General features: G+C 34.9%; 2 protein-coding genes across 2 annotated transcripts in view; both read right to left on the reverse strand.

Annotated features, from left to right (window-relative positions):
- The window catches only part of LOC117100573 (nodulation protein NolO-like), a 17,046-nt gene extending 15,555 nt beyond the window's left edge, over positions 1–1,491 (reverse strand). The window contains exon 1 of the mRNA XM_033240348.1: positions 1,472–1,491. The gene's annotated coding sequence lies outside the window, so the exon portion shown is untranslated. The remainder of the gene's footprint in view (positions 1–1,471) is intronic.
- Positions 1,492–7,995: 6,504 nt separating this feature from the next.
- LOC117100581 (nodulation protein NolO-like) lies at positions 7,996–27,694 on the reverse strand. Its single transcript, XM_033240356.1, has 15 exons — positions 27,568–27,694; positions 22,348–22,458; positions 21,941–21,974; positions 21,026–21,121; positions 19,242–19,292; positions 17,993–18,152; positions 15,584–15,718; positions 15,311–15,433; positions 14,495–14,668; positions 14,267–14,376; positions 13,678–13,843; positions 11,605–11,794; positions 9,311–9,503; positions 8,865–8,976; positions 7,996–8,293 (listed from the first exon to the last, which is right to left on the reverse strand). The coding sequence occupies exons 2-15, from the start codon at positions 22,436–22,438 to the stop codon at positions 8,168–8,170; spliced, it is 1,761 nt and encodes a 586-aa protein (XP_033096247.1). The 5' UTR covers positions 22,439–22,458; positions 27,568–27,694; the 3' UTR covers positions 7,996–8,167.
- Between the last annotated feature and the right edge of the window lie 193 nt (positions 27,695–27,887).

A 27,887-nucleotide genomic window follows, 5' to 3' on the forward strand; every position in this document is an offset into this window, starting at 1 on the left:
GGTATGGGGCCAAAACCACAACTCGTCAGAGAGAAAAGAAAGTTTGTATATATTTTCTACATGTTAATAGACTATAAATTCGATTAAATAAGCCTTTGAAACCATTAAACTGTTAAATTTTTCAGGGGCTTCGCCTCCTGGAACACACGCCTACCTTTTTTCGTGGGAGACATGGGCGTCCCCCCCCCCACGTCGGCGACATTGGACCCCCTCGTCGGGAAAATTCTGGTGCCACCCCTGTACAATTGGAGGGGTAGGAAGGAGTGGTGGTGGGAACTTTTTTTTGTAGTGTTTTTCAAGTGCGGTCTGAAATGCAAAAGACCATTCTTTTCTCTTCCTTTGGACAAGCCAGTTTTACAAATAAATCTAATTTAATATGAAGCGCCAAAAATGTCGGTCTCCAACCGCAACCAAAACGAATATAAAAACAGGCGTGTGATGCCTGCCTGCATAAATGGCTCTTCCTTATCATGCTTCATGAACAGCTGGTTTTCGAGGGAACGAAATAATTTAATATTGTTTCTAACCATGTCTCTTAAGTTTTATTGATTTTCATGAAGATAAACACTACTAAAAATCTTACCTGAAAGGTGACAAGCGAGCTATAAAAATCAATGTCTAAATCAAATAAAAACTCAATATTAACTACCAGTTTCAGATTCTTACCAGTTTCAGCTCCGTGTCTAACAAACAATTCTACTCCTTATAAACGAGTAGACTACTACGTTAATAAGTGGTTATAGACTAGACCAGACCAGATTTTATTATTAAACAGCTCCCTCAAACCCATAGTAAGCGGTTAGCCAGTCAGGCAACTATAAATTACTAATTAATATCGTTTCAGATTACATATAGTATTTGCACTCACTTTGTCCAGAGGTATACAATTAAATAGTATTATACTGTATACAATATTAGACAATAACACAGACAAATCCATTAATCACAACAGGACACAAATACAGGCTAGCCAAATGGGACAACATGTGGATGATGAAATTCCAATCGACTAAATGTCAATTGATGTCTGCTTCTAAGAAACGTAAGAAGAATGATCTGCCTAACTATGTAAATCAAGATGATTTAACTATAAATTAAAGTAAAATTTTATTAGAATTATTATTATTATTATTATTATTATTATTATTATTATTATTATTATTATTATTATTATTATTACTATTATTATTATTATTATTATTATTATTATTATTAGTTTTATTATTATTATCATTTGTTTATATACAATATATAAACTTTGATTTAGAACAATTTAGGCCTATGTTATAATTACGCTCATTTCAAATCCTATAAACACAATGCAAAACATAAGTCCGCAATAAACGTCTGGGATTCGAAACCTACCGGTCTGAAAGAATTGTAACAACATAAGTCTCGCTTTCACGAACTAAATATCATTCTATATCTTACCTTAATTGAGGGAAAAATAATTAATGTGACCGTCGCTTACCACCAGACCGGTAGCTGCCTCTCGGTGAGCAGCAGCCTACTTTCTTTTCGCTTGCAGTGTCTCAGCCAGGTATATTGTAGTATTTGACACTACACACATCTGATGGTAATAAATAAACTGTTTGTCATGAATTCTGGGATCCGTCAGGGATGTCCACTTTCAGCATCATTGTTTATTCTTGTGGTAGAAATAATGGTATGTAATATTAGAAGCAATCCACTTTCCATTCTTTCAATGAAATTGAGTGTTTTCGCAACGTTTCGGGTCTCAAACTAAATAAGGGAAAAACCAAAGGCATTGGTCCTAATAAGAATAAATCCAACAGTACTTGTGAAATCAATTTTGTTAAAGAACCTGTCGAATTTCTTGGTATTTTTGTGGGCTTCGATAAAGTTACTTGTATAAAAAGAAATTGGTATGATAAGGTAGCATGTTTAGAGCGCACCTTAAGATTATGGGAAAAAAGAAACTTAACTTATTTTGGGAAGATAATTATAATTAAAACGCTAGCATTATTGATATTCCAAAGAATATTATTCCCAAAATAAATAAGATTCTATATAATTTTTGGGAATGGGAAAAAGGATAAAATAAAGAAAAATATAATAGTTCAAGACATTAATCTAGGAGGTTAGTTTGAAAATGATAGATGTTAGCTCCTTGTTTGACTCACTTCAGCTAAGTTGGATAAAAAGGCTATTAAGTCCTGATTCAGGCAAATGGAAATGTATTCCATTATTTGATATGCATCCTATTGAGTATACTATATGTATGTCAAAAGTTAAGTTAGAGGAACATGCTTTCCTTAAATAAATTACCAATATTCTATAGGAATTTTATTGATACGTTTATCCGTTATAATAACATACAGGAAATCCAACCGCATTGCATATGTGAGGTAAAAATACAAAGAATTTGGGAAAATAAGAATATTACTGTAAACAATAAATCTCTTATTAAGAAATCTTGGATTGAGTCAAATATAAAAAATGTAGGTGACGTCATTGTAAATGATAGAATTAAAAAGGTGAACGAAATATTTTCATTTCCCTCAAAAACACACGATTGAGCATACAAAATTAAATGCAGCCATTCCAAATAGTTGGAAAAATATTATCAAATATAATCCCTACTGTTTAACACACAGAGAAAACGATTGTAAAACAAATTATGACATTATTTTGAAGAAACAGAATGTTAAAAAATTCTACACATCATTTTTAAAACCAATATATAGCATACCAAATGTTCAAATCAAATGGGAAAATGAATTACAAAACAATTCAATTAACTGGGAACATTGTTGGAAAGAGAACGTACACTCAATCCTACATATTAAAAAGGTTGCTCAATCTCTGATGAGAAGACAAATTAGTTAGTTTCAATTTTAACTTTTTGTATATTTAAATGTTAAGTGATGTATAGACTTAATCTAGGAAAGAAAAAAGTCCTTGATCAATGTTTACATTTGAGTTTAAAAGCCTTGTCACATGTGAGTTTTTAACAAATAAAGAAAAAGCCAAAAAAGTGGGCAAATTTTGACTTTCAGAAATTTGGGAAAGCTTTTAATGTTGTTATTGTCAGGTAATTTTTGTTGTGCTTTGGTTTTGTTTATTTTTTTTAAAATATAAATTGATGTGTAAAAATAGTATAAGTTACAAAATACAAAAAAAATGTATTTTGAACAAAAAAGTGTATGTATTGCTCAGTAAGAGACCTGAAATTTACAAGACAAATATGCATAAAGAATTATGATGTGCTATATGTAATGAATAATAATTTTGTAAAATTAATTTATTATGATTATGACATAATGTGTTAACAAAAGGATCAAAACCATAAAATGAAAAAAATAATAATAAAATGTACTCTCTGTTGAAAATGGTATCTGTGTATCTAAGGGCTTCTACAACCCGAGCGTAATTTTGTAAAAATTCTTGTATTTGTGTTAAATGAAAAATTGAAATAAAAGAGGGCGATTCCCACAAAGAGAAAAGAGAAAAAGAACATTCTTCATAATGAATATAACCCATAAAAACAATAAATAATACAAAATTATTCAAATGAAGATTTAAATTGACCAATAAAAATTAAGATACATTATAAATAAACCAATCAAAGAATGCAGCCAAATTACCTATGTATTGACATATTATATATTAATTCTTGCGTTGTTGGTTGAGAATGTCCCGCCGTTTCGATTGAGTTGCTTCAGTCGTCTTCAGGACAATAAAATCTGACATTGACATAATTTTTTCTAACAATACACAATTATCAACAAACACAGATTCATAAGACATTATGACATAATTAGGAGTTAAGTGAAATTGAACTATGTGAGTATATTTTCTTCGCTAAAGCTTCTATAAAGAATATAATATTTCAGCCTCTAAATCCGTTATTAGTGGCTACAAACATGAAAACGCAAATAGAGCGGCCCATCAAATTGCTGTCGACTAGTTTAGTGTCACATTTACTATCTCCAAAAAGAGATTCTGTATAAAAGTTTCGTTTTGAATAAAAACATCATGGTTTTAGTTTTACCAATAAGTTACTACTAATAATAAATGAAACTACTCTAAATGTCGCTGGTCATTAAATTAAAGTTAGGGAAAACATTAACCCAATAAAATGGGAAAAAATTATTAGGATAAGTAACAACAGTTTATTTAAAAATGTAAAAGAAATTGAATACACAAAACACCAACAAATAACATTAAAATAAATTACACTGAAAATTAAAATACATATGGATACCTGGCCCATGCTGAATCCACTACGATGCCATACTTTCCAGCGGCTTGATCGGAATGTCACTTCAAATGGGTATCGGTTGTACAAATGTCAATGGGATGGATTTCTCTAGTATATGTATTGGCCTCATTTAACTGCCACAAAAATTTATGCCAAGAATATAGTATTGCAATATGTACGTAAAAATAACATACTATTTAATACATTTTACGATAAATGGAGGGTAGCAGAATGCTTGTAGCAGAATGCTTCATTATTTTGTTGTGACTTTGGTGTAAAAAGCCAATCTTCAACAATTACGTAATCCAGAAAACCAAGAGGGGCGTTATCTAAGACTTGTAGAGAGGTGCTAATACGATTCAATATTGGGTTTCCCTGAAATAAAGAAATATATATATATCCGTCTGCAGATATTGGTATTCCTTCCAGTGGATGCTTAGTTTATTTTGTCATTCTGATCGGATTTTCTCTACTGTTCCGTTTTAATTTTAATTTTAAATTGTTTTGCATTATATGGCCGTTTGCTGTTTTATGGGTTTTTCCCATTTGCCTTTCAAATTTATATATTTATATATATAATTAAATTATGATAAGAGTGAGTAAATGTTGCTCTGAAGAAACCTGAGGTTAATATGAAAGTTAATTACTTCCCGGAAAACGAACTGTTATGCTAAGTTCCGCCCCTTGGATATTGTTGGTAAGATACCACAAAAAACGACAGCGTAATCAAGCGCATTTGTGAGTCAACAGGTGTGTTTTGTAAGACAAGCAGGTATTCATAGCCCTGTCCTGATTGGTCAGTTTCGGTTGGATTCACACTCCGGAAATGTCAATTGAGGCTGAATAGGACATTTCTTATATGAATTTCTTATTATCATCATTGCTAACTAAAGGTAAAGGTAAGAGAAAACCTATGACTTGCAGCGCCATTGTGCTGAATTGCGCATGTGCGTGGTACGTCACTACCTAGCAGCCGTAAAGAGGGGCTTCATGGTAGATACATGTTCACATCATTCCACAACGAAAGGGGATGAACCATAACATCGTAGCCCTCTACACTTTCGAAAGATGCAATGGGTTCTTTAAAGTGCACACGATCCAGATGTATACGCTGCACCTCTAGTTTAAGTCCTTATCCGAGAAGACTTGATTCTACCAACCGAACCATGGGTTCGGTTCTCCTCCCCTTTATTTTCGGCTGGAACCTGCGCCGATGTTCAGGCTGTAGCTAGCTGTACCCCTGCCTTACCGTTCGGCCACTCGACTACCTAAGTAAAATTAAAAATACCTAAAAGATGTATTGAGGAGAATCTCGCTTCCACCTGTCCTCTTACCAACCTCACACAACAGTAAGTGGTACCACGGGTCATCTTCTTTGGAAACAGTTTGATACCTAAAATGAAAATTATAATCTTCAGAATAATAATTCCATGTGGTTTATATTTATTTCTTGGAAACAACAGAGGATGAACAGTTCCGCTAAGCCCCGCACCATAGATATTTTTCCTAATGTTAATGCATTTGTGGGACAATACGTGTGTTCCTGGTCCTGTTGTGTTTGGCTAGTTGTTAAGTTTAATTGGCGCTCCAGAAAGATTCATTGGCCGTATTCGACCGGCCGTTCTTCGTTAAACCACGCCCACCTGCGCAGTGGTAGTAAATCCTACAAAACGAAGACGACCAGTCGAATAAAAAACTGTTATTCACAACATGGTCCATTCAAACTTTCCAAGCATTATGCAGTGAAATATATAACTAACAAACTATTTTATTTCGTTTTAGAGTTTCGAATTGATTAATATTTTGAAATAGCCGCATGTTGATATTTTTCCCCCGGATGTACGATATGGCGTAGGCCATCATCACCATAATCCAAACCAGGTCACCAAGAGTACTTTAGATTTTTGTTTAAAAATGCTAGACAAAAGTACATGTTATTTCTAAATCAAACATTATCATATTATCGAGTACCTTTTCTCCTCCTCCCCTTTATTTTCTTTTCCTCTCTATTGCTTTGGTATGGTGGGAGGCCTATCCCCGTTGCCCCTAAATCTTCCCCTGCGCACATCATAATCTTATTAAATTGTAAAATATAAATTGTGAATATTATGACCAAAATACAAAATTAATAATGCTTAATTATTTAAAATGAGTATTATTCGTTTAGTAATTTTATTTTATTTATTTAAAATAAATAATCATATCATTAATAGTTATTTTAATTAATTTAAAAAAGTATTAATTAGTTAGTGTAATTTAGCACTATTATTTCAATTAATTCAATTAATTAAAATAGATTAATAATGCATTAATGATTTGGTATAATTTAGCATTATTAATTTGTTTATCTTAATCAAAAATAAACAAAATAGTAATGCTTATGTCAAATGCGTATTAATAAATTTATTATTTTAAAAAGTTATAACAAACTGCACTAGCTCACTAAACAAATGCCTAAACTGTATGTTTGCTATTTTGATGTAGTATCGTTTTTGTGTGTAGTCCGCCATTGAAATGTGTTATCAAAAATCGGTTATTCCGCTTGTTGTGTCTACTGCCCGCTTGTGTGTGTGTGGTGGAGTGGGTGGGGTGGGGGAACAACTTGTGTAGGAATCATTAATTTTGTAAGTAATTCCGGTTGGAGAAATGGTGGGATAGGTACCGTCATAAGCTAAAGAAAGAAATGAGCAGTCTTCCACCCAAACACATATGTTTGCTATTTTGATGTAGTATTGTTTTTGTGTATACAGGCCATTGAATTGTGTTACCCAAGAACATGACAATATAAATTGAGGATCTGTTATTACCCTTGATGGCTCTACCTGCTTGTGTGTGTGTGTGTGTGTGTGTGTGTGTGTGTGTGTGGGTGTGGGTGTGTGTGTGGGTGTGTGTGTGGGTGTGGAGGGGGCGAAGCAACTTGTGTAAGAATCATTAATTGTGTAAATAATTCCACTCCATAAGCCCCGTAATAAAACCTGGCTGATAAAGTATCACATTATTTGATTTAATTAAATAGGGCCCTAAATATCACCCACCTACTAGGATACGCTGACACGGTTACCCTCTATAAATATGGTTCAAATAAAAAAACAAAATATGTAAACGTATCAGACTTAGCTCTTCAAAGAAAAATCTCGCCGAAGACAATTTTTCACGCAAATGTTAAGAACAACGCATTTCCCAGATTCGCTACTGCGAAAATAAAAACTGTAACTTCATAAAATGACAGTTGTGAAACTATAATTCTAAGTTTCGTCATTTATTAGAACATTGTAGCAATGAATATAATCTATGAATGCATGAAAACATTAACTAAATACCAGAATATTCAAAGTAAAGATTTAAACTGACCAATGAATAACAAGATTATATATTTTTAAGTCAAAAGCTACCTTATTACCTAAACATTACAAGCTGCTAAAGTTATACACAATTACCATTAACATTAGTTCATTTAACAGGTCCATTTTACGTAATGAGGTGCTAATTATGTAAATGATATAGGTTTTTTAGAATCTCGGATGCCAAATTTTAAACTATGATTGTACCTTCTTTTCGCTTAAACTTCTACAAATGAAATTCCATTTCAGCATCAAATAATCCTTAATCAATTGTTTACGAACGTAAACTGAACCAAAGCGGCCTATCAAATTACTGTAAACTCGTTTAGTGTCAGAATTAGAACCATCAGAATCGGAGCATCTATTATCTTCAAGAAGAAATTACAGATGCTGCATAAAATTATAAAATAGCATATACAGGTCTCCCTCTAATTAAGACCCCTAAAATAAAGACTAATGTTGTACAAATGGCAACTTAAATGGTATATTGTCACCGTCATTTAACTGTCACGAAAACACTAAGACAAGTGTATAGTAATAAAATAACATACTATTACATAGTTTAAAACATTCCATGACGTATAAAAATGGGTAACATTGCTTAATTATTTTGTTGTGACTTCGGTGTAAAAAGCCAATCTTCAACAATGACGTAATCTAGAAAACCAGGAGGGGCTTCGTCTAATATTTGTAGAGCAGTGCTAATACGATTCAAGATTGGTTTTCCCTGATATAAAAAAAAATACAAATTATGACAATTTAAAACAATCTTTAAAATGGACATGAAAAGGTAGCTACAAACAAATTATAATATTAATAAGTGAGTGCATGTTGCTTGCTCCGGAGAAACTGGAAGTTCACCTGAAAGAAAATAATGATTTGAGAAAATTAACAGTTACGCTAAGCCCTGCCTCTTCGATATTGTTGTAAAGGTTCAACTGCAAAGCGAAGGCGTAAGCGAAACACGTGCTTTTGTGGGGCAACACGTATGTTTATGCAATAAGCATGTATTACTAGTCCTGATTTGATTGACCAGACGTTAGGTTTGATCATGTCCATAGGTCCATGCTTTTATTTGCATCCCGAGAGAGTCCATTGTGGTTGTATTGATGTATCTTAATCTTCCATGTACCATCATTCTCTGTCCACATTATCAAATTATGTGTGATGTGACCATATTTTTGGGCACGATGGCGTCATATTGCACCAAAATATGGGCATATCACAGTTTTTTGTCACAGAAAATGTGAGAGTGTGAGCAGATATTATAGTGACTATTAAGTGAACTATATATATACCTTGATGTTAAAAGATGTATTGAGGAGAATCTCGCTCCCACCTTTTCTCTTACCAACCTCACACAATAGTGAGTGGTACCAGGGATCATCCTCCTTTGAAACAGTTTGATATCTAAAAAAATTAATAAATTTTAGAATTATAATCCCCATAAATGTATAATTATTCTTTACGACTCAAATTAACCAGTTATATAAATTATATGTCATGTCTTTACAGTACTCGTTTGAAGGTCTGTGGGATACCACGTGTGTTTGTTAGATACACGAGTATTGTTGACCCTGTTGAGATTAGACAGTTATTGTAAACTTTAAGATTTACATTATTGCAATCACAAAATATTTGAGAGCAGAGGAATTTGAGGAAGGAAGGCGTTCGAAGAAGTTAAAAATGGTAGGCTGATGCTAAAAAAAGGTGAATACAGCTGGAACACACGCAATTAGCTCACCTAGCTGTTCCATCATAGTGAGTGATTGCAGGAAATTTTTTCTGGGATTCCTCAGTTAAAAGCGGAGCAAAGGACATGTAAGGTGAATATGGTGCCCATTCTTTATAGCCTTCACCGTTATACAGTCGCAGATTTGACGAGATGGTCCAATCAGCCAGTGGATAGAGTTTAGGCTCCACAGTGTTACCAGTATCTGAATGTTGAAAAATCAATGAACTAAAAATCATAATGTAGTAGCAGTGACATAGCTACGCGTAACCAAAGCGTACCACAATGGAAATGTTCAAATCAAAAATATTATTCTCAAGTAGTTGAAATTCACCCCATACCACCTTATTTTACCAGTTAGCGCCACCTCACATATCGAGCCCTCTCACTTCACCTTCGCACCCCATTTTAATAATCCTAGAGAGGCCGCTGAGCAGTAACAGAGAGCAGTGGCGTAACAGGCGGGGGGAGCAGGGGGCAGACTGCCCCTCTGACGGTTTTTACTGGGCTAACCAAGCCGTCCTACCGGGCTGGGTAATAAGAGAAAAGAAAAAGGGGAGAGGGAGGGAAAGAGAAAGAAGGGGAAAAGAAAAGGAAAGGAAAAGAAAAGAAGAAGAGAAAAATTTAAGACAAGAATAAAAAGTAAGATACAATAACCAGACTCACAACACCCTGCAAGACCTTCTCCACTTTAAAAAGTGTCCATTGCTCCTTTGATCTAAGCCGCCATAATTCTCGGCAGTGGCGTAACTACAGGGGGACAAAGGAAAAATATCCATCTGTGAAAAATCTTTCCCCACCCTTTGAAGATGCTCTTTTCACCTCCCCCCACCCCGAAAGTGCCTAAAAATCTCAAATTTCGCGCAGTAAAGTAAGCCAATTTCCTGTAAAAATTGCACATTTTATGGAGATTTGATTAATTCCGACGAAACTAGAATTAAAAACACAACATTTTCTTAGGGTTTTGGGGGGTTAGTCTTCTTAGTTATTTAAACACATAATAGTCCCAAACTCAAAAAAAAAAAAAATTAAGATAGATCGTTTCACCTAAAAGAAGGGCCTCAATGTGTAATAATGGTGAAAGAATATGTTTTTAATAAATAAATCCATAATGAAAATGCTTATATTTAGTTCCAAACACACGTGTGTGGCCTATATTATAAATCAGTTAAGCCCTATGTCGTATTGTTTCCTATAATGGGGGTGGGTGGGGTGGGTAGGATAAATTACTAACCGAGAAAATTATTACCTTTGCCCCCCTGACCCAAGACCCCTGTTACGTGCCTGACAGAGAGTTTTGAATTAAGAAAAAGAAATGTGCTATCAACAGAGATGAAGGAGTACCGTACTTTAAATTTCTTTCCAAAATCTTCAAAAGCCTCCTACAAGCAACTCCTTGGAAGAAACCAATTGTGTCTACGTATCTCGTCAGCAAACACTTGATAGATATCAAAGATCTTTTAAACACAAGATGGCGTTCAAAATAGAAACGTCGATTTGGCACAGAAAAGTAATCAGTTTTGGGAGAGGGCGTCCTAGTCGTTGCCATGGATCTGAGATAGGGTGTTCGCGTTACGCCAAAGTTCGTTACCAAGTACGTTAATTTGTTCCTTGTGTTCTAAAGAGAGGGCGCATTGTAAATCGGACGCTTCTAATTGTTACGCGTAAACGTAAAGTCGCGCGGCGTACGCTATTGTCAACGCAATCAAAGTTCAAAAGTTTCCAGTTCGTTATTACAGAATTCGCACGCGGAAGTCGCGGAGAACGCTATCTTGTGTTTGGTATATTTGTTTTATAATAGAATAGCGCCAGTTTGAACACGAACTGAAAGCTATAAATACAGTCATAAAAACGACGAAACAAAAACCCCCAAACAATGCATGTCTTCTGATAGAGTCTATATGTATTAAATGTAATTCAGTTATAATTACTGGTATAATTATTATTATTTTTAATATTTTTTTTTTCTTCCCTACAGTACGGTACCTTTGATTACTACAACCAACGGCTTACTGATTAATCTCAGATAAAATATCAACTTGCCTATATTTATCTACATTAAGTGTGCCTTAAATTATATTACTATTAAGATTATCTGTTTAGTTAAAAGGTTACCATTTGTGTAAGAGGTTAAAATTTAAGATTGAGGTTTGGCATCAGTGATTAAATAAATGGTTTTTTTTATTCAATCATAATTATTGAGGGTACTGTAACTTCTTAAATGCAAGTCACTAAGCTGAATACTATAGAAAAACTATCATTTATTCTTATTATTGAGCGTTTTCAAAATTGATATTCTAACTTACTCTTCTGATAAAAAGCAGTGATAAAATTTGCGCAGTCGCCCATTACCAACTTTGGAGCAAATTCCACCGTAACTGAAGGGCAGAGGGGACGGAACCATTCACGACTCTTCAGAGCATTGACACGTTCCCTCACATCAGCTTTATCTGGAAATGCTATTACTGATCGGTGCCCAAGAGCCCTCGTTCCAAACTATTCAAAGGAACAAAGATAATATATATTAAATAAAGTTCAACATCAATCACATTCCCTAGAACACATGCGATGAAATTTAACAGTATAAAAGGGTTACAATGCAACAGTTGTGCTTCCAAAATTGAAATTCAGATTTAACTGAATCATGTATCTATTACATTACAACATGTATGTATAAGCCCATTGCACAATTTTGTGTTCAATGTGGGTGGGAAACCATGATAAGGTTTTATTGATATCCAGACTGTCACCAAACAAACAATTACAGTATTTTATGATAGAAAACGTAAATAAAATCCCTACTGGTTTTTCGATGTACATAATCCCACTATACAAAATGGATACTAATATGAATGATATTAAGATCGGTACTTGAGAGCCATCAGTTCAAACTATACAACGAAGAGACAAAGAGGATTATAACATTTAAGACAATTCAATTAAAGGAATTTTAATTGTGATTTTTTCTAATAATAAGTGACAATACTAGTATCTTGCATCTTGTAAAATAAATCAATTGTCCAGCAAACATAAGATAAAATTTCACAATATGGAAAGCATTTCAATTTAATTGCGCCGTTTCAATTCTTTTCTACGCCATCATTGTGACAAATAATTAACATAAATGTAACCATTCTGAGCTCTACATCTAGTGATATAGAGTGTCGGCTTCATATATTATAACCATAATTTAAATACTAGCAAAATGTCTTCCTTTGTTATATTTTACCAACTAAAATGGTAATGATGATAATAATTTTATCTATTTTTGTATGAATTGTATTATTAATATTTTTTTTTATCTTTAGCATTTTGATTTTTTTGTATTCACTTTGTTGTTTTTTTATTCATGACCTTTAAATGTGTATAATTAAGAGTTTTGTGATGCAAACCATTTCAGCCTCGGCTGCTGTTTGGAATCGTTTTATATATTTATACCTGAATAAATAAATAAATAAAACATATTTGTAGACTCATTTTCAGATTATATTTACATTTACAACATTTAGCAAAGCAGATTACTCGATGGATATCTATAACCAAGTTTCATTGCGACAATTTCAGAAAAACAGTTTGGTTGTAAAAAAATGTTTAGATTTTTAGTCGGGATTTAAAGATGAAAAAGGCGAGCAATTAATAGCTGTAAACTTAAAATAATAAATTTTGATTGTACTAAATAAGAAAAATACGATATTAAAATTAGATGTTATAGTTATATATGCATGGGCCTATTGCATTAACAATTTATATAACAAATGAATATAATAGAGAATTTATGTAATAATAGAAAAAAATATATATATGTAATTAAACGAAAATGTAAAATACCGAAAATGAAGAGAATAAAAGGGAGATACACCCACAAAACAGAAAAAAGGTGCTAAATCATATCTATTTATCACAATATGGGATATTATTTAAAATTATACCATACCAATTAAAACGCCCTTCTCAGGCCTATTCCAAAAATTTTGCACTACAAAAAATCCTTTCATTGAACTAGTTAATTAGGCTGATATGACATACACAATAGCCAGAAACAGTTTTCTATGCATCCATTTTATTGTTTTAATTTTCAACAGAAACTTAATTTTAGTATTAACAAATTCAAATATATAATTCAAATATATATTCAAGTATTGAATAAACAAAATTGAACATGCATATATATATGTATATATATATATAAATTATAAATATTATAAATATATGACCATTGACCATTCATTGATAAAGTGCCTTGCTCAACGACACAAGCGAAATGCAGACCGATGGATTGAAACTCCGAGCTCAATGTTGGGAAACAGACCGTTCCCGCTGCGCCAAACCACTTCATTGCATCAGAAGTGTAAAGTCTGCACTCTATTGCTAGGTCTTACCTCTTGTCGTCCTCTAACGAGTCCTATGATTGCACCTCCAGTTAGTAGCTTTGCGATGTCTGCAACTGAGACTTGTCTTGCCTCACGCAACTTTACAAAATGATTCAACATATTTGCATCAAAGAGTGGCAATCCAGAGAAGTGAATTCTGTGTGCAATTGATGGCCTGCAGTAGCAAATAATAAGGAAAACCAGTTAAATATATCATTTTATCATCACATGTTTAATCTGTTTTGCTAAACAACAGATGTTAATGTTGTTCTGTTCAAGAAACAATAGTTAATGAAAGGTCTATCATGAACTATGACGTTTAAGAATATAATAGTAGTAAATGACCTCTGCTTAAACCACCCTTGTTTGATTCTGATTATCTTGTGCAACACTTATCAATTTATTGGACGTTCATGTAAATGTTTACTGAAACAAATGCGCAACATACTGTGGTATTATGCCTATATAGATATGATAAATTCTGTTATATATCAATAGTATTAATACTAATTAATTATGTAATTTTAAAGTATGCTGGCCTTGGGGTTACAAGGTTCTACCCATTTTATTTGTTGTTCATTGTATACAATATACTTACGGAACTATGTTCCAGGCAGCACCCACAGATATCCCACAATCATTTGGTGCTGGCGGTACATGCACAGGGTAACCAAACTTGCTGACTATTACTTGATTGGCAATTACATTCTGAAAAAAGACAAAAGACACCTTAGTTCATTTTAATAAGATTGATGGCATGTTGCAATTTCTAGTTTAGAGGTATATTATTCTCTTGATTGTGGAATGGTGTGCATATCCAACTCACCAATGCACAACCACCGGTCAAAACTATACCATCAGGTTTCCTGCTGTCTTTACCAGAGGTGTATCGTTTAAGAAATAAGTCAATCTGTTCACAGAGTATCAAAGTAAATACACATTGACTCGTGGCAGATACATCCATTGCGTTCTTTTCATCAAGAGCATTTTCCTCCAACGACTGAAACAAGAACAATATTGCATGTAAATGTCAATTTGTCAGCTATACTGGTATGCATATCCACTGTGGATACATACAGATCATTTGGGGTGTTCTTCGTGCTGTAACTGTCATGTGCTAATATATAATTACAGTTACTATCTTTTATTTTTAATTTTAGTCAAAATTTATAGCCAAATGTGAAATAATTTACATAAGAGATTAAAATGGCTAAACTTTAGAGGGTTCTAGGAGATATTGTCTAATAGTATGTACCCCACAGTAAATTCTCATTTACACTAGACACGATTACGACACGACAACGACACGATACAGATGCGCACAGTGTAATCGTGTCTAGTGTAAATGTGGCTTAAGTAGAGGGAACATCCCAAAACCCTCTTCTCTTATCGGATCCAGAAGCTGGCGTTCAGCGCATCGTAAACGCTGTCAGAATTTTGGGTCGGATCCGATTTGAATGTAAATTTGGTCTCGCGATCTGGCAAGAGAAATAGAGAGATGTGGCAGTTTTAGAATTATTGCGAAAAAAGGGGCTGTACCGTCACTTTTCGAGATCTTCCATTGCTCGCCAATGTGCAAATTTTAGGCCACGGCATTTACGTATCACGTACTTTATTTTTAATTTTGATTAAATATACTCACCAGCCCTATCTTTTGGCCAAGATGAAACAATATACCTAACGGATTGCTATGACCCTTATAGTAATCTTTGAATGCTGGGATCCATTTGCTGTGAACGTCACCGAGAGCCGAGTATCCCATCATCTATATGGCGAACAATAAGAATAAATTATTGATTCCTTTATTTTAATCTCCGATTAAGCATACTCTATATTGGTTTACACCAACAGATAACATAAAAAAGTAAAACTAACAAACTGTGTTTTTATCTTTAGAGCCCTCTGCCATACTTACTTTGCCTGCCAATGCCTCTGCAGGATGGTCTTTACTAACGTGATTATGGATCAAATTCGGGTTGAATTTCTTACTAGTAACATCAGAAATAGCACAAGCCAGATATCTGTACCGCAATCCCAAGTTCAATGGCACCTGAGATTTAAAAAAAAGTGTATATATTATTTATTGGTTATAGCGTTAAATATGATCATTGGTAGGCAAAAAAAAAAAACAACAAGTTAAATGCTTAAATGGTAAATGTGAAGTAGGAGATTAACAACCCATACCTTGCAGCGTCATTGGGCTGAATTGCGTATGGGTGTGGTCCGTGACTACCTTGCAGCCGTAAATAGGCGCTTCGTGGTATATACATGTTCATATACGGTACCATTCTACAACAACAGGGGCTGAAATGAACCATAACATCGGCGTAACCCCCTACTCTTTCCGAAAGATTGAATGGGTTCTTTAATGTGCACAAAAGCCAGATGTATACAATGGACCTCCATTTTAAGTCCTTATCAGAGAAGATTTGGTTATACCAACCGAACCATGGTCGAAGAATGGCTAGAACCAGCGCCGATGTTAAGGCTGTAGCTAGAGGCGCCCCTGCCTTACCGCAACTCATCGTGGTTGGGATTCGGACTTTCAGAGTTGGTTTGATTCCTCTATTTAAGATTCTATGTGAAGCTGGGGTAAGCAAACGCATATAAAAGCAAGGCGGAATAACATATCGGTATTGTGAAGAATAGAAAATGTAATGGCAAAAAAATAAAACTGAAAATGTATAATACTGTATAAGCAGCCGACGCATTGTTTTGCTGAAACGAAAAAAACCCCCCAAAAAACAACAGAAACGAGAATGCTCTGATGGCCTGGGGAAAAATAATTTTCTACATATTAGTAGACTCTAAAATTGACTAAATGAACCCTAAATAATCATATTTTTCTAAACAATTCGAGCAACGCCTTACCACGCCCAGTGTCACAATGGGATTGTTGACGAGGGTTATTTTTGTTCATACATACTTTTCTATATATACTTTTATAGTCAGAATAGAGGATTGACAGTTACTTTTGTTCATATGTGTTTTTTTTATCTTTTTTATGCTGAAAGTGGTGTGGTATGATGTGAAGAGTACAGAAGACGGTTATGTAACGTTATGAAGTTTTTAAGTTATTTTATTGATTGTAGTATGACGTGCAGAATACAGGCGGTTATGTAACGTTATGAAGTTTGTTAAGGTATTGTATTGATTGTGTGGAGACTGAAAGTGGTGTGGTATGATGTGAAGAATAGTGTAAAAGGTTATGCAATGTTATGAAGTGAGAGGCTGGTAGAAAGATTACCGTATACAATGTTAGGTGGTAGGATGATGGGAGAGAAACGGGAGTTAGTGTTGATGGAACCGCACTGAGAGAAAGTCAGAAATGTAAGCTGACTGTTTGTATGTCTGTGTGGACTGAATTGAAATTGTAGTAGCACTAATAAAGTGTGGGCCGGTAGAGTAAAGCATCTTGTGTGTATCAAAGATTGTATGTATTATACATTATTATACAGTGAATATTATGGTACTCATACTACTAATGTGCGTGCCCAGCTACAAAAGTTATCCTGTGTGGATTAAATTTACGGCTACCCTGTGGATCCGAAATAAATGCAGTATCCTGTGTGGATCAAAACAATAAGTGCACAATCCTATGTGAATCACAAATAAAAAATGAAGTATGCAGTATCCTGTGTGGAACTGAATGTGTGAACAGTACCCTGAAGTGTTCTGTTGCAGGAAATAAGCTTTTCAGTTATGAGTAGCACAGGACTAACTTCGAACCCCCAACGGGAAAATCCTGTTGCAACCCCTGTATTCAGCGTATTTTTAAAGGTTGGAGAGTAGGAGAATAACCTATAATGCGTAGAGTCATTGTGCTTAATTATGAGCGTGGTGTACGTGATTACCTAGCGGCCGTACAGAGGCACTTATAGTATGTTACGTTCACATCTGAAGCGACCTATAGCATCGGGGTAACCCCCTACTCTACATAGTGCCACTAGTCCTTATGCTACCAACCGAACCCTGGACGAGGAGCGGCTGGAACCAGCGCCGATGTTAAGGATGTAGTTAGCGGCACCCCTGCCTTACTGCTTGGCCAATCGACTCGTCGAAAACATCCCTAAAGGATTAGATTCGATATATTAAGTGAAAAGGCTATAGAACAGAATGGCATTCTTGTAGTTTTTGCTTAATTCACGACAAACATCTGGAAGGATTTGGTTGCAAGAAGGCGAAAACATCAGACTGCAAAATCGGCAATCAGAAACCGAGTCAACATTCTCTACCAACTGACTACTAAGTGATGTAAAGCTTATTTGCTTATATATAAATGTTAATAGTTTACTCCCCACCCTTTGAAAAATACAACACTTACTCCTTCTATATGTTTAATTCCATCACTTCTGTTGGCATGATAGACGTTGAATGATCCGTCATTACCGCCTCCATCATATGAAATAATTAATGCATTGTTGAATGGCGAATCATAGTACCCGACGGCGGCATGAGAGTCGTGGTGGTCGGCAGTCTCCCATCTATAAAATAAATAAATCAAAATAACTTCTTAAAAAATCAATGGTATCTAATCATTTGCATTATATTTCTATCTTATATTTCGGAATATTAGATAGAAAACAAAAGAGAAACCAAGATATCAAGTGGAAGGAAAAAGTTTATACATATAAATGCATTATTCATAATTCTTCCATACTTGAACTAAATTGAGTTCAAGTGCGCATGAGAGGTCACAGTTATTCCTTACCGTAAATAGAAAGAAATAATGCATCAAAATAGTAACAACACAGCATCATACATCGAAAGAAGTAATGACAGAGCATCATACATTGAAAGAAGTAATAACACAACATCATACATTTAAATACATAGCAGCACAGCATCATTCATTAAAAGCAACGACGTCATGTATACATTGAAAACACAGCATCATACACTCAAAGAAGTAACAGCACAGCTTTGATATGATTTGAATTTATTAGTAATGAGATTCATAAAATACAAATAATCATGATATACAAAAAAAAAACAGACAAGATAAAACAATTGCACAAAATCATGACCCCAATTACAAGGGAAAGCCCCAAAATGTAAAACTTATTTTCATTGGGGTCCTTGCAAACACAGAAACATAAGACATAAAATGAATAAAAACAGGTGAAAAGGGGCAGAAAAAGTTTAAAACACTGTTTATCACTCTAAAGCTAACAGTAGAAATACAAATCCAAAAATAGTAAAAATTCTCTAAAAATTTCAGAATTACTGCACTTAGAAAATAAGGATTTATTTATTTATTGAAACACATCATCATACATTGAAGGAAGTAAGAACACAGCATCATACACTGAAAGAAGTGAGAACACTGCATCATACATTGAAAAAAAGTAAAAACAAAGTACCATGCATATGCATTAAAAGAAGACAAATACAAGACGTAACAGCACAGCAACATGCATTGAAAGAAGTTACAACATAGCATCATGAAAGAATAACAGCACAGCCATCAATCAAAAATCGCCACTGGTATTTTAATAAACTAAAAATGCATGACGTTTGCATAATACATAGTTTGTTATATAAATTGACATCACTCCTATTTGTGTACTTACCTATCAGCTTTGACCATGGTCTTAAAAATTTCAAGAGGGGTTTCAGATATCCTTTAAAACAAAGTTGGCAAAAATTAACCTTTTATTATGAGCACCAGAATTAATCATTACTCCATGTATTGGTCCTTTCACAAACAGGTTAATCTGTATTGCAACGTTTTAACAGACGTTGTGTAAGCGTGCGTGTTAGTTATGTGAAGTTAAATATAGAAAAGAATAAATTATATTGGAGACAGATGTAAAAAAAAAAAGAGTAAAGGTAAAGGTTCGAAACCTGAAGCAGGCCGGAGTGCCCATCTCTCTTACTTTAGCGTTTGGACCAGACTGTGCAGACAGATGTAATTAATACAAATTCAGATAAAAATATAAATTAATACAAGTAACATAAATAATGCCAAATAAAAGCTTGAAAGTATGAATAATGATAAGCTAAATACTACAAACATTGTAAAACAATTAAAGTGAACCAAAGAAAGTAAAGACATTAAATAACGCTTTCATGTTATGTTTGATGTCAGGACCATATTTCTATAATTTTGTTGATATGTATTTAGATTTTGGCTGACAAAATTAAACATTATTCAAAAATCATAGATTTACTTTCTAAATTTATAAATTCTACTAAAACCCAGGAATGTTAATAACTACCTAAGGTGAGGTGAGGAGTATGTTCTTCAAACAAGGTTAGTTTGATGTAGTGACTGGTTTTATAAAGTATTTTGTGAATTATAATGTAAGGAACACAGCAAAACACATTAGTGCTATCACTAACCGCCAATAAATTATTAAACCCGTTCCCAGAGTAGTGCTGGTTAGAGTTTGGTTTTCCAAGGCCAACATAAGTACAGTATTGGCTTAATGGCATAATTATTCCCCGGGTCACTGAGTTGGCAGACCCGCACATTCTGCAACTTTCACTGGGTGGGTATGTGGATGGATGGGTGGGTGGGTGGATGGACGGACGGACGGACGGATAGATAGATAGATAGATAGATAGATAGATAGACAGACAGACAGCCAGATCGACAGACAGACACACACACAACGACAGGTAGATGGACGGACGGACGGACGGATGGATGGATGGATGAATGGATGGATGGATGGATGGATAGATAGATAGATATAGACCAATAATATTTCTTGAATCTTGAATTAAGTAAGGTAAAATACTGTAGAGTTTTTTACTTTTTCAGCCACGCTCAAACGATCTTTAATCTGAAGTAAATTCAGACAAAACAAATATAATTATAAAAGTATTACGGTACTTGAAACACTCCACTATCCTATACCCAGTTCATATTGGTCTTTTTACTTCAAAGCTAGTTCAAAGCTTAGTAACAATGCACATTTTCAGGAAGTTATAATTGCCACTTTCGTATTCTCAACTGTTATTTTGCTAAAATACTTGAAATTGTAAACAATTATGAAATTACCTTTTCTAAAAATTTTCCTTAAAAAATATGAGAGGTCATAATAAACGTCATATTACTTGAGCCCCGAAAGTAAATGCGTCTAAGTGGCTACTCTGAGCACACTTACTTCTGAGACTTAAATCGTTTGAGCAACTTACAAATTGAGAATGAGTGTTGGGTTTGTAATTTGATCCACTGACCGGAGGTAACAATGTGGAGCGCTTAGAGGTCCTTTTCTCACGAAGTCTAACATATTTATATTATTAATATAACAATCACAATTATGGTTCCAACTAAAAAGCTTTTGAATGATATATTTTAATGTTGCAAAAAAAAAAAAAAAAAAAAAAAAAAAAAAAAAAAACTCACCAGCTTGTAACAGCAATATCATATTCGTAAATTTCGGTAAACTTCTGAATCTTTTCAATTGCTTCTCTCCATTGAGTTATGAACGGCCCCCGATCCCTGTCAAAAGCAATCAAACAAATAAGTGCAAATGTACGAAAAAAAATTCAACACATTTCGATTTTTTAAATTTAAAAAAGATCTGTAAAACATGTGAAAACGTGTGTCTAAACTATATACGAGGCATTATACAATGTCGATGCGCCAATTTTAGGGAGTGCTCTGGAAGAAAGAAACAAGAGAAGAAATGGTATACAAAGAGAAAAAGCAGACAACAGAAAAGAGGGAACATAAAACCAAAAACAGAAGAAGGGAAAGACAGAAAATGGAGTTGAAAAGGTGAGTAAAGCTCGGTTTTCATAGAATCACTCTCCCTATCGGCGACAATGGCCGACAGACGTCAGGCAAGTTGGACCTGGTTCAACTTTTCCGATTGCGTTGCAGGCGGATCAGGGTGCACTTTAGCTGCCGTAACGCAATCGGGAAGGCACCCCGATGAGCCACCCCGATTCGTCTGCAACACGATCGGCAATGTTGAACCAGGTTTAACCTTCCCGATGATATAGAGTGAGCGATTCTGTGGCAACCAAGCTTTACAGCTGCTATTCTTGCATTGTGATATACCGTACTATAGGCTTAGTAATCATGCCAACAAGGCTTCTCCTCTGCGTTGTAAATTATTCCGGTGATTGGATTGAATGATATGGAACACACTAAGCTCACTGGTGAGAATTTTGGAATATTGGAAAAATATAACTCCGGGTAAATTTCCTTTTCCAAGTTGCCAGTGAATAATTGAGCCACCGACCTCAAGGTTGAAAGAATCTGAACCTCACTTTGTCAATTACTACAGTTGGAAGGTTGTATAGGTCTACTTACTCTGGACTGTTATAATATCTTTGTTCAAACAACCCTAAGAAAAGGAAAATGACACAGTATTATAATTGTTATTGAGCACTATGGTCTTCTAAAGATAATACAAACATTACCCATGATAATTGGATGATAGAATGTTTTAATTTTCCAAATAGTTTGATTAAGCTTGTTACATTAACTCCTGTCAAGTGCAAAATTTTTTAATGACTAAACACAAACCTAAAGCTCTTGTTTATATTTTTGTTGTAAAAATGACTATCATACATACATTAGGCCTGGAATTTACAAGATACACATTTCTGTGTTTGCTTAATAAACTCCACAATTAAGGGTAGCCTCTCTACCAAACCTTCTCATATCACAACAACAAAAAATATAGCAATTCAGTAATTTACTAATTAATAACTTACGTTCAAGTTCAAGTAGTGCGATCAATTGTCCTCCAACACAAACACAAACATTGGCATCGTGTAGCATATGGAAGGATATAACTTTGGCCATGGTGTCCTAAAGCAACCAACCTGTGTAGGCAAAATTCGGGAAAAAACAGAATAATCAACCATGTAATAATCATTGTGCTTCTTCCATAATATACAAATTAAGAAATGCCCTGTAATAATTGTTAATATTTCCTATTTTAACTAGAGCAGCCACTTCATAGAGGGCGTACCTCCGCCCTCCTGTGCCAACAATGCATATAACATGTATACAGGACGAAACCGCAGCACACAAATAATGGAACCACCCGTCGTATTCAGGCACATTTTTTTTTTCTTGGCGGTGCCTGAATACGAGGAAGATTCCATTATTTTCTTTTCTCGAGGTTACAAAATCGAATTTAATAGACAGAATGTTTAGCACAAGATAGACGATGTGCAGGGCGTGTGGAACGTTCGAGTACACGTATTCCTACAGTTGAGTTCCAAATTATAGGAGTATTATATCTAAAACACGTCAGCTTGGAAGCCTTAAGCCTGGTTTCCTTAGAATCGCTACACTATCGCTACAATTTTTCAGTGCAATCGTTGTACTTCGTAGCAGTCCCCGACGCAATAGGAAGGACTCCCGGATTGGACGGACCAATCAGCATGCAAAGATTGTATGGAATCCGAGCTTTATAGAGTGGAGTTGAATGGATTAGTGGTTAAGATGCTTGCCTTCTAAGCCCAGAGGTGGCGCCAGCGGGGGTCGGGGAGCCCCCACCCTCCTCATCGGGGAGAGTTGCACCCTCCCCCCCCCCGTAGTTTACCCACAATATTAAAATAATATAAATAAAAATATAAAAAGGTATAATATAACTAATCATGATAATAACGATATGGCCTACTTGGGCCGAGTTGTTCTTGGGGCCGAGTTGACTTGAGGCCGAGTTGACATGGGGCCGTGTTCCCTTGAGGCCGAGTTAACCTGCTTCTGGCTAGAATTACTAAAAATTAAGCAGGGAGTTTGGATTTTTGGTCATATAAATACCGTAGTAAGAGAATGTGATCACTTAATCAAAGTTTTAAATGACTTTCAGGGAAAAGCACAAAGAGGAAGGGAAAAAAACCCCAGTATTTATTGATTAAATATGAAACAGAGTGACAGTTATTTTGAAATTTAAAAAAAAGATGAGAATAGACAGTTCTATAATATTGAGCTGCCAAAATAACAGCGTACCAATGAATGAATGAGGCCTAGCAGGTATTAGGACCTAAATCAGCTTGTAACTAGGCCCATCAGTTTAGCTTCTTTTGCTCTAGCCTTTGATAGGAATGTACCTATTTACTACTAATACTACACCCTATAGAAGTGAGTACTAGCTGTTGTTGTTGTTGCAGGTAGGAGTATTACATTTGATAACAAACATACAGGAAGCTCATAATTAGTTACAGACGTAGCCTACATCCCACCATAGTCAATTTCTATTGACTATGATCCCACAAATCGGTAAGATTCCATAGGCCTACCATAGGTAACATATATAAAGAACAGCACAAGTTAATGGCAATAGAATACTCGGGTGTCACGACATTGCGTAAGTGCCTGCTCTTGTTCCTATCGAACTCGAGTCGAGTCAATCCGAGACGGTCCGAGTGGAGTTTCATGCAAATGTTTCGTACGGGAAAAAAATCGCGTGCCTGCAATATCCCGAAAAGGTCGGTTGATATCCAGGGGGCCCTCTTTAAATAAATGAAAAAAACTGTGATGCTTTTGTCAGCAAAGTCTGGTTGTGAGGCTTAGGTAGTGCAGTTATTTTTATAGTCGTGAGAAAAAGACCAGCTGTCACAGGAATTGAACCCAGGACTATCTAGGCTTAGACAGGGGTGGCGCCAGGATTTCCCCGACAGGGGGAGGGGCGAGGCCCCCGACGGGGTGGGGGCCATTCCCCCGACGAGGGGTCAGATTTCCCCGACGAAAGCAAAGTGGGCGTGGTCGAGCTTCGATTAAAAGGCTTCGAAAATGGGGGGGGGAAGCCCCCACAAAATTTCGACAATTTAGGGGTTTCAAAGGCTTGTTTAATCGATTAGTCTACTAATCGAAGAGTCTACTAATAGGTAGAAAATACATATAATTTTTTCTCCCCCCCCCCCCCTAGTATTAATTTAAACAATAACTATAACATAATTAACATTACATTTAGTTGTCTGGTAAAATTTATTATCAATCCTATAAAAAGATGAAATGAGATGCTTATAATATATTCCTTCATGAATAACCGTGCAAAACAAGGGTTCTAAGCTAAGGATGTTATTACCGTATTACCCCGCTCATTGGATTTAGCACATATGGAACACATACTAAGCTCCCTGGGGAGAATTTCATAATGCTGCAGCTGTAATCAGGGCGTTCTTTCAAAAATACCCTAATATATTTTTACGAGTTGCCTGGTAACCCTTAATTTTGTGTTGAATACACAGGCTAAAATTATGCATTATCTTGTAAACATATTGATGATCTTAAAAAATAGACTTACAAGTGGATACATTGTGTTCCGAACAAAAATTGAATAATATTATTATATCACTTTCTAGATGATCTCGATTACTTTATAAGCAGTTTATATTTACTCAATTCTTGGTTTATTTATGGCAGAAAGACAATGTAGGTATTCATTGCTCCATGGACAGCTACCAGGAAGGTATACAGTACTTTATAAAGCAATAGGAATCAAGCGACGATCCAGTTTGTAAAAGCGTGGGGTGGAGGCTGTGTTAGAATGTTGTTACTTCAGGTGTCCAAAGTATAACGGAGAGCTAAAGGCCCCGACGGGGGTGGGGGCTAGTGGAGCGAATCGAGTCTCCCTTGGGTGGGGCCAGGCGGCCGCCCAGGGCCCCAGTGGGGGTCCAGGGGGCGAATCCCCCTGGAAGCCAAGGATATTTGATGAATTATGGCGAATTTGTATTACTTATTTGATAGGCACCGATATATCATGTATGCTATGCTTTCTAATGTTATCAGCTTCCAAAACCAAAACATTTTGAATGAAACAAGAAACAAAGAGTATGCAATGTAACCATCTAATTCAAAGTGAAATTCTATATTTTGGAAATTTTGCATGAAATCTGTCAACCACGCATTCATGGTCGAGGTTGCTTCACCTATCAAGATGTATTCCAACCATCATTTAAATGAGCATTTGTCATAACAGAACGCAGATTATTGTTAATTAGTCTCATTTAATTATGATTATTATTATTATTATTATTTTTATTATTATTATTATTATTATTATTATTATTATTATTATTATTATTATTATTGTTATTGTTGTTGATGAAAAGTTAACACAAACAATATGGTGGCTAAACGAATATTACATGTAAATATTTTTTTTTTATTTGTTTGTTCCCCGATAAAACTTACAGTCTTCCCCGACAGGGAAGGGGTATAGCCCCAGCCCCCACCCCCTCTGGCGCCACCACTGGATGACGGTAACGATGGTCATGTTATTTATCCTGATGATGAGGACGAGGACGACGATGAGAATGATGTTGACATAGGCTAGGCGGTGGCGTAGTTTGAATGATGACAATTCTAACGTGCGCACTAAAGTGAAGTGAGTCAAGCTGGGAAATGCGTCGGTAGTCATGGTGCAGGGACAGAGCTCCCGCGAAAAATCAGCGGTGATTAGATTAAATTACACTAATTTGAGTGGCCACTCAAATTAGTGTGGTTTCTATAATATATTTAGTCTTATAAAAGTAGGTAGGTCTAATACTTCCAGAGAGCAAAGAGATCAATGAGTATATGATCTGGTTTTTCATGTCCATTTTTCGTGATTATGACTACTTTGGATGGAAAATGTTTTGAGCAGTGGCGGATTCAAGGGGGATGGTCGGTAGGCGCCACCCATCCCCCACCCCACCTATTTTTTTTTTTCAAAAACAAAAAGAAAAATATATTGATATTTAAGACTGGGAGTGTAATTTCTGGCCATCTAGAGGTACCGTGACCCTAATCATAAATTGTCTTACCTCCGCCAAACCATGGTGGGGCTGAGGTGGGTGGTTCCTCAGTCTGTTAATGTCCCTCCGTGGGTCACCTCTTTCGAATTCAGGGATCCGCCACTGTTGAGTTATTATGTAGGCCTAATTGTTAGGCTTACTAATATTATTTATGATCCGTTTATTGCAATTTTCACCTTTTCTTCTCAAAAGAGTCATAATTGAAATGCAATACTTAAGCTTTTATTTCATAGGTTGAGACAAACAAATAGGCTTATTTAAACGAACTTTTGAAGTCGATTGAATTAATGTCCATTGAGCGGGATGTACCCACCAGCCTTTAAACCACTTCGCTAGAATGCCCTATCGGATATTGTCAACAAGCGTTGTTGACTGTTGTTGATGGTAATTAGTATGCGTGTACATAATTAATACTACTTACCGTCAACAACACTTGTTGACGGTATCTAGTATATGTGTACAATAATACTAATTACCGTCAACAAGCGTCCTGTGATATACACAGGGCATAGGCAAATAGATTAATAATAATATTTATAATAATAATACTAATATTGATGATAAATAATGATATTAATAATAATAATAATAATAATAATAATGATGATGATGATGATGATGATGATGATGATGATGATGATGATGATGATGATGATGATGATGATGATGATGTATAGGTGTAATTTTGCCCTACCTGACGTGGAAATGTACTGATGTTGTTGCTCTTGGGTGGGAATCGAACCCACGAACTCCAGATTTCACGTCAGGTAGGGCAAAATTACACCTATACATATTTCTCCTGACGCAACTACAGTTATTGTCTATTCAATCACGACAATGACAATTACTATCAACAACAACAACAATAGTAATAATAATAGTAATAATAATAATAATAATAATAATAATAATAAAATAAGATAATATTCGTTTATACAAACAAAAACAAAATCAAATATGATGCTAGTAGCACAGGCATATAGGAAAGAACTATAGATTTAATTGTAATAATTTCAAACATAATATATATATATATATATATATATATATATATATAGGCTAAATACATTATATCTATATAATAATGTATAACGCTTGCTGACGGTAATTATTATTAATGTATAACACGCATACTAATTACCGTCAGACTTTCTTTAAATTAATAACTACCAAAACTCCTACCTTTTTCTACGAATAAAACAGTGAGCTATCAAAACTACAGTTTATATCAAAGCAGAACTCAAGAGTTTATCTGATGTTTTGGTCGTACAGTTCTCTCTGGTCTAACAACCAATTTGCTCTTTATAAACGAGTGGACTGCTACATTATCAATAGAGGTTTATGCGGACTAGACAGCTCCCTCAAACCCAAGCAGCGTCAGCCAGTCAGACAACTGTATTTATTTTATTTTTTTCCTTTATTTATTTATTTACTTACTTACTTATTTTATTTTTTTTGTAAATAAATAAATATATATATATACATATATATATATATATATA

The sequence above is a fragment of the Anneissia japonica genome, unplaced genomic scaffold (assembly GCF_011630105.1).
Source record: "Anneissia japonica isolate Jap-2015-1 unplaced genomic scaffold, ASM1163010v1 scaffold1770_len632688_cov154, whole genome shotgun sequence".
Taxonomy (NCBI): domain Eukaryota; kingdom Metazoa; phylum Echinodermata; class Crinoidea; order Comatulida; family Comatulidae; genus Anneissia; species Anneissia japonica.